Consider the following 8626-nt stretch of genomic DNA (forward strand, 5'->3'; position numbering starts at 1 on the left):
ATTAGTTTTGTATAAAAAAAATGTTATTTTCAAAACCTTTGAAAATCTTTAACCTTTTCTTGAAACACAAGCAAATAAAGATTGTAAAGCAATAAAAGAGATAAGGGATAGAAAGACAAACACCAAGAATTTTATACTGGTTCAGCCTAATGCCTACATCTAGTCTCCTTTAATCAATTTGAGATTGAAAGCCACTTCCCTATAAAGATTAAGTTATACAACAATATATACAGAGACCCTCTCTTAATGTAATCTCCTCTTCAACTTCAAATCTAATATAGAAGAACACAAAACAGAAAGAACAACCTTCTTCTTATAGAAACCCTCCGAGACACCTCTCAAAGAAACCAGAACCTCACGTTCTCTTCCTGGCCACCGGCAACAGGAAAACCACAATCCACAGACTACAAAATCAACACTAATATGATTTAGAACACCTTAGAGTGCGGATGATGATCAGGAAATGAAAGCACACAACAATTCCTTCAAGAATCCTTTGAATCTTCCAAACTAACGCTTTTTAGTTCTTGGAGAATAAGCACCCCTACAAAATCTTATCTCAAAACTCACTTGATCAGATATTAAAGATGAAAGATCAAAAGTTATCTATGTAAAGAGCTATGCGTTAATATATAGTTTTCTCAAGTCTAACGCATCTTAATCGATTACCATATTAATGTAATCGGTTAACCAATTAACACTGCTATACCATAATTACATTAAAATATATTTAACAAATTACGCATTTAATGTAATCGATTGCAAAATTAGTATAAGTCAAAAGAATTCAAAATATGATCGTTATGTTAGTTAAGACTTATCATGAAAACAATTTTCAGTGTGCACGAGATTTAACTGATTAAGAAAACCGTGTAATCGGTTAAGTATGACACTTAAGCAAATTTGAAAACTTTTTCATCTGAAAACACATCACTGCACTCAACAATCAGGTGTAAGCAAAGACACAAGTTTTAATCGATTATACATATAATGTAATCGGTTAAAACTTGCAGTTTGTCATAGTTAAACATTTGTTGATATCTAATGAATCTAATTGATTACATAAACATTATAATCGATTAACTCATACAAATATGCCTTATGCAAAGAGTTTCATAATTCAAAACAATGAACATGCATACCACAAATATAAACTCATGTATAACCACAATAAGTATGCAAACCAAACAATTCAAGTACAAACACACATGTAAATGCAGCTTTGCATATTAAAACGTTTATGTTGTTGTGCAAGTAACTTACTGAAACATTTCTGTTGTTGTCAGCATAAAAAATACACAAGGGTTTGGGTTTAACTTTCACATAGCTCCCCCTATCAACACATTTAATTCAACTTAAACATACCAACTCATGTTATCAAATTACTTAAAACTTAAAGCAAGGTATTTAGCTTCCCTTACCTTACAGACACTAGTACAAAAAAAGAGTACAATGTCAAATATTTTTGGCCTTTCACGTCGAATTCGAGAACGACGTCATCTTGAGAGAGGTTAAATTGACATCGAATTTAAAAACTTCGACGTTAAATTGTCATTATACGACGTTAATAAGTTTTTTTATATATATTTTTTAATTAATTGTAATCCTTTTTTACAACTCTATGAGACCTGAAAAACAAAACTATGAAGGGTAATATAGAATCAACAACAAATAACAATAACAAACAACAAACAAGTTCAACAAATAAGTTCTTCAAAACGAAAACGAAAACTAACCTTCAAAAGGTGGGTTCATCGGAATAAAGTGTTGCCACCAGTGAGAGAGAAAGCAGAATGCGCCTATGAAAAACAAGAACACGAAAATAATCGGTGAAAATAAAACGAAAATCATACCTGAAGTAGTTAATTAACATGCATTTGTATCAAATGAAAGAAATATTACATGTGATGGTCGTCAAACTTTGTTCGAGAAAAGTTTGAGCAGAGAAGAGGGTCGTCAAACTTCGTTCGAGAAAAGTTTTATTGAATTCACTAACCTTTTGACGTCTAACGCTGAGACATTCGACGTTTTATATCTTTTTACATCGAATTATAATTCTAAACGACGTTTAATAATTGGAATTATTTACAAAATTGTCACCGATCATTTTTAATGTTGGCTATTGAGTAGTTAGACGTTGAATGCGTGATGTTATACGCTTTTTTTGCACTAGTGAGAGGATCCAACTGCTCTACAAGAGCTAAGACGACTCCACCAGTTCAAAGAATTCTATCTGCACCCACAATCACATAAACATGGTCAAGGTATACCATTAGAATCACTGATCAGCAGATAGTCTTATAAAAGACTCAGATGACACATGCAAAAATACTACGGTTTGTACGCAAAGGAAACAAGAAAGATCAAAGAAAAATAGTATAAACTAACTTACTCTTTTGAAGAAACTGATCAGGTAGACTTGAAGATCTAGTTGTTGTTATTACTTAAGCGGTTTCTGATATTTAAATAGATAAACACATGAGAAAAACTCCTGGAAAGAAGTCACATAACTCTAAAAATGTAGTTTATAGAAAGACTGTGTGTTTAAACCACTGTCACGTCTAAAATGTCATTTTTTATGAGATGTTACGTAGACAACTCTATTTTATTTTCATTTACAATCAAGTCAATCACGGGTCTTCTACAAAGTTAAAAGCTGAAATTTTTTTGAATAAAACATTTTTTCTCAGTGATTTTTAGGCTAACGACTTGGCGCCTTTTTTCTTTTGTAAATATTTGGAATGACCTAAGGTTGTTAAAGCAAATTGGTTCATCACATTTGAATGTGTAACTTTGTGACGAGGGATACAAATTGGAAGAACTTGGTCCCCTCACCCCACTCCACCACTCATGATGACAAACACGTTACGCAATTATCATAAGAGAAAATTACGTTTCTGGTATATGTACTTTTGAATTGATAAATTTAATATTTCAATTTTTAAATTTATGAAATGTTAGTTATTTCTTATGTTTAAATTTTCGAAAAATGTTTCTCGTTATGAAATTTATATATACACATGTAATATCATAAATATTGAGGGGGCATGAGATCATAAATAGTTATAGTGGAAAAGAGTATTTCTGAGTATAGATATTTATTAGAAATTCAGCACCATATGCAATGTTGCCCGCACAGCACCGTTCAGACATATCTTTGTTTTTTGCATATAAATATGGGTCTTGTTCCTCAGCAATTTCATCCACCAAAACCTAGTTATAACAGTCAAATACAGAACATTTTGGTATGCGCCGATGTCGGCCAAGACAACCAAACAAGCGAGAAATAGTGAAAAGATGTTGGGTACTCATGACCATGATAATACTCCTTCTTGGTCGCTTGGAAGATGCATTTCTTCATGTTTTTCACCATCTGTAAAAATGGAGCCAACCCTCAGAAACCTTCCTAAAGCTGCTTCTGAATCACCACATACCAACCCCAAGAAGAAGCGTGGAGGATGGAAGGCCATAACTTTTATTTTAGGTCTACTTCTCTTTTTTTATCTTGCTACATATGATTTTCTCTCCACTACTTCATTCCTTCATGCATATATATTCACACTCTTTTCAATTAAGATACAACTACAGTCTGTCTCAGATAGCAAGAGAAAGATAGTAGAGAGTTCTAAACTACACAATTCCAATTGAGTTTAATCACACAATTTTAAAAAACCAAAACTTAGTACAAAACTTCACTTAAGAGATTCAACTCAATAATTTATACTTCTTCTAGCTTATATTTTAGAAAACACTATTCTAATTCATTTGTCTTTTTTTTTAAGATTCTTGTCTAATAATTTCTTACATTAGTTGTTTTCTTACTAATACTTGTAATTGTTTTAATTCATAAACATTATGAACTGTCTCCTTTTTACTCTCTTATCTGGAAAATTTAAGAATGTAATAATTTTGTTATCACTTTCTCTCCTTATGATAATAATTTTTTAAAACTACCATAATTACAGACAAATTTAGCAGTTTATAAAGCAATTATCATTATCCTATGTTTAAGAGAGGAGAAGTGGCTTTGAGTGAAACTCTTACATAGAACTGAAGCTCAAATTAGAAAATAACTTAAGAAAATCATTAAACTACAAAGACTCTTCCCAGTGAAATACTGATAATCAATTATTGTTTTTTGTTGGATTTTGGTTAACGTTGCAGGGAATGAAACTTTTGAGAGGTTGGCAGTGTTTGGTTTATTTGCGAACTTTATGGTGTATTTGACAAGAGAACTTCATTTGGACCAAGTTACTGCTTCTAACATTCTGAGTTTATGGTTTGGGATCACAAACTTTTCCCCACTAGTTGGTGCCTTCATTTCTGACGCCTATGTTGGTCGTTTCCGGACCATAGCTTTTGCATCATTTGGTACCCTTTTGGTAAGCTCTCTCATATTTTTCAGAATAAAAAACAAAACTGTATACAACTTTTCTTTTTAGGTCTAAATTTAATACAACTTGCACATTTACTCACCTCGCCTTTTTTTGTAGGTTTCGATATAAGAGGAAGTTATGCATGTGCCATTCAATCAACCTAATAATAGAACAATTATATTAACATAAATTTTTGGACAATATTTTCACATAATATATAAAATGTTGTTAAAATATATGTGTCAAAATATTTTTTTAAATAAATACATGTAGTCAAATATTGTTATGATTGAAAAAAAAATAATTAAATAATTTGGGAGACAATCAAACGTGGTTTTCTTGTTTTCTAAAGTCATAAAAACTATCTTTAACAGTCCCTCAGAGCTACCATTTCACTAGTTGTTTTCCTTTCTCAAATTTGATTCATTTCGTACAACTATTATGCAATTCTAGTTTATTCAATAATCAATTTCATATATGAACGACAAATTTCATAAACACCCACATGTCCTACCTGAGTTAGCATTAAATGTTGAAGGTGACTATTTTTCGTATTATTTATTATAAGGAAAAATGTGCAAAGCAAGCATCATACAGACAGGTGCACTGTACGAACACAAATTTTCATGCATTTAATAATTCTAGTTTTTAAAGTTTATGATAATGCATAATCACTTCTATTTGTTTTTATATTTTATTTTTTTTGGTATAATATATTTGAATGGAATGTTTCGCAACAGGGGATGGTGGTGGTGACTTTAACATCATGGTTACCACAGTTGCAGCCTCCATCTTGTAGCCCTGAGGAACTGGCATCTGGGAAGTGTGTTAGGGCAAGCAATTCTCAAATGGGTGTGTTGATTTTGGGACTATGCTGTTTAACCATAGGTTCTTCTGGGGTTAGACCATGCAGCATCCCATTTGGTGTTGACCAATTTGATCCAACGACTGAAGAAGGGAAGAAAGGGATCAACAGCTTCTTCAACTGGTACTACACCACATTCACCATGGTCCTTCTGGTCACTCAGACAGTGGTGGTCTACATCCAAGACTCTATCAGCTGGAAAATCGGGTTTGGGATACCTACTCTCTGCATGCTCTGCTCCATAATCATGTTCTTTGTGGGAACAAACCTTTATGTACGTGTGAAGCCTGAAGGAAGCGTTTTTTCTGGTGTTGCTCAAGTTCTAATGGCTGCTTATAGAAAGAGAAAACTCAGGTTTCCAATGAGTGAGGAGAAGCAAGAAGGGTTTTTCTATGATCCTCCACTTACTGGGACCACCGTTGTGTCAAAGCTGCCTTTAACCAAACAATTCAGGTCAGAAACGTTGCTGTCATTAAGACTAAAATCTTCATTTGAGTTCCATTAGCAAAACTTTTATACATGTGGTGGAGGAACTTCTCTTATGTTTTTAATACATGTATATATATATATATCATTGCCCAATGATTATAGTTGTTATGTGCCATGAATATCATGAAAGATGTCTACTAATTGCTTTCAAAACCTCAATTATTTTAACAAACTTCTACACGAAAAAGCAATTCGCTTTATAATATAATAATATCTATTAATACTTTACAGAAACTAATATCTATTTAAGAAAAACATTTTTTTTTTGTACAAAGACTAAATTAACAATACCGCACAGATTTAAAAGTAAATTTTATGATTTACCTTTTCTACTTTAATTAATCTGTAAACAAGCATTAAAATACTAATTAACATAGTGAACTTATGTTGATACTTGGATTTTGCTAGGGCCTTGAACAAAGCTGCTTTAATAATGGAAGGTGAGTTAAACACAGATGGGACCATAGTGAATAGATGGAGGCTGGTTAGCATCCAAAAAGTAGAAGAGGTGAAATGCTTAGTCAGAATTATCCCAATTTGGGCAGCAGGGATCCTTAGTCTCATTTCCATGGCACAACAAGGGACATTTACTGTGTCACAAGCAATGAAAATGAACAGACACCTGGGACCCAACTTCCAAGTCCCAGCTGGTTCAGTGACAGTCATATCATTAATCACCATAGCTTTGTGGCTCCCATTCTATGACAGATTCTTAGTGCCAAAGCTCAGAAAAATTACCAACCATGAAGGGGGCATCACTCTACTCCTAAGAATTGGAATTGGCATGGTTTTCTCTATTCTTTCCATGGTTGTGGCTGGCATGGTTGAAAAACTGAGAAGGGATTCAGCAAATTCAAATCCAACACCACTTGGAATTGCTCCCATGTCAGTCTTTTGGCTGGCTCCACACTTGATCCTTATGGGGCTCTGTGAGGCATTCAATATAATAGGACAAATTGAGTTCTTCAACAGACAATTTCCTGAACATATGAGAAGCATTGGCAATTCCTTGTTTTCCTGTTCTTTTGCTGTTGCTAACTATGTGAGCACCATAATAGTGAATGTGGTTCATCACAGTACAAGAAAATCTAGCCACCCAGATTGGTTGACAAATGATATAAATGCTGGGAGAATAGACTACTTTTACTATCTTATAGCAGTGTTAGCCACCTTCAACCTGTTCTTTTTTATATTTGTTGCTAGAAGATATCAGTACAAGGGAAGTGTGGACTTCGATGATGAAACTCACCAAGTGGAGCTTGGATCTCACAAACCCTAAGTTTTAAGAAAGATAATAAAGTTAATGTAGATATGCATCAATGTGTGTATGTATATAGGAAGACATCACACAAATAAATTGAAAGACTTTTATATATATATTCCTTTCAGAAGTTACGTTACAAAATAAAACTTAAATATGTTTTTCTCCTTAACATTTATATTTTCTTTTTCTCCTTATAATAAGAAAAGTATATTTGACTTTTCTTCTTGACAAAATGTGTTAGAATTTCTATTAACATGGATTATTACCGGAGTGCATATACTCATTGATTGTCATGTAACTCAAACTCCTTGTAAAAAACGTATAACACAAAATAAATCTATCCTTTTCTAATTACTCTACTCTTGCATCCGTGTTCAATATCTTATATTAAATGAAACTTATAAGTCTATTTTATGATATTGAATATCAATATCTACTTATTAAAATGCTATCAGATTCTATACTAATCAAATAAAAAAGTTCTTCAGAGACTATTATGATACTATTAAGATTCATTCATTAAAAATTTGTTTATTATACCATTACTTTTCTGTTAATTATCTAATAAATCAATGTGTGCCTAATAATTAATTTTATCATTTTTTTATAAGAGTTAAGTGTACTTGGACTTAATTTTATTATTTGAGGTTTCTTTTATCTTTATTTATAATATAATACTACAAAAATATATAATTTTTGCAGGGGTTATTTTTAGTGTTACCGGACAGTTTTAATCCCTGAAAAATTTGTTTCACGCAATTGCAAAAGACCTTTGGGAAAAGCAGTGTCGTTAAACATTACCGGCGGTTTTTTACGAAACTGTCGCAATTTCCAGGGGTTTTTGAAAAACCGTCGGATATAGTCAGGGTTTTTGTAGAAACAGTCGGAAATAGCCGGGGTTTTGCAGAAACCGCAAAAAATAGTTGGGGTTTCTTATAACTGCTCTTATTTTCAAGAGTTTCCTCCAAAACTGTCGAAAATGTAGTGATAACTCAAATTTTTATTTTTATTTATCAATATATCTTTTTCCCAAATCATTCCATCAAAGCAGCCACCCAAAGATACTTGAACTACTAGTTCTTCTTGATCACCAACTTCCACACAATAGAATTTACTTGGGATTACATTCTCCAGGGCCTTGAGGCTAATGCGAATTTGGTGTGTCCTTTCGTTTATAGCCTTTTTAGTTTTTTAGTTTTCTTTCTAATACTGAAATACAGTCCTCATTAGTATTATTTTCCTGAAATTTGGAACTTCTTTTAAATCTACATTCATTTAAATGATGAGATTGTTTGTCTATGTTTGTAAATGTTATTAGTGAAAACACGACTTAATTCATGTGCAGTTTGTAGTATATGTATTATGTGTAACTTAAAATGTTGCTGCCCTTGCCTCTTTACAGGTGTTGAGCATATCCCTAGCTGCACTTGGATATTTGATGTGGCTTCGAAAAAATAAGCCCAAGACCCTCATCCCTATTATTTATTTTAGTGCTGAGATTGTAGCAACAATGCCATCTATCACAAGGTCTTTCCCTGATTCATTACAGTTACTGTTATGATATGTAAATGTGTAATTTCATATTCATATTAAAAAAATTCTACTATTTTTTTCCTATGCAATACAAGTCTT

General features: G+C 32.4%; 1 protein-coding gene across 1 annotated transcript; it reads left to right on the top strand.

The window, feature by feature from the left end:
• Positions 1-3145: 3145 nt before the first annotated feature.
• On the top strand, positions 3146-7163 carry LOC124830031 (protein NRT1/ PTR FAMILY 2.13-like). The gene is made up of 4 exons (XM_047303637.2): positions 3146-3484; positions 4165-4382; positions 5117-5694; positions 6139-7163. Exons 1-4 carry the CDS (start codon positions 3256-3258, stop codon positions 7007-7009), a joined length of 1896 nt encoding a protein of 631 aa, XP_047159593.2. The 5' UTR covers positions 3146-3255; the 3' UTR covers positions 7010-7163.
• Positions 7164-8626: the final 1463 nt, after the last annotated feature.

Source organism: Vigna umbellata, chromosome 1 (genome assembly GCF_029865625.1).
Source record: "Vigna umbellata cultivar VRB3 chromosome 1, Vumbellata_1.0, whole genome shotgun sequence".
Lineage (NCBI taxonomy): Eukaryota > Viridiplantae > Streptophyta > Magnoliopsida > Fabales > Fabaceae > Vigna > Vigna umbellata.

What these genes read in the sequence shown, in the direction of transcription:
- LOC124830031 (XM_047303637.2), top strand. Translation starts at nt 3,256, where the DNA reads ATGTCGGCCAAGACAACCAAACAAGCGAGAAATAGTGAAAAGATGTTG. An exon ending in GGCCATAACTTTTATTTTAG is followed by an intron (nt 3,485 to 4,164) that starts GTCTACTTCTCT and finishes TTAACGTTGCAG; the next exon opens with GGAATGAAACTTTTGAGAGG. An exon ending in CATCATTTGGTACCCTTTTG is followed by an intron (nt 4,383 to 5,116) that starts GTAAGCTCTCTC and finishes GTTTCGCAACAG; the next exon opens with GGGATGGTGGTGGTGACTTT.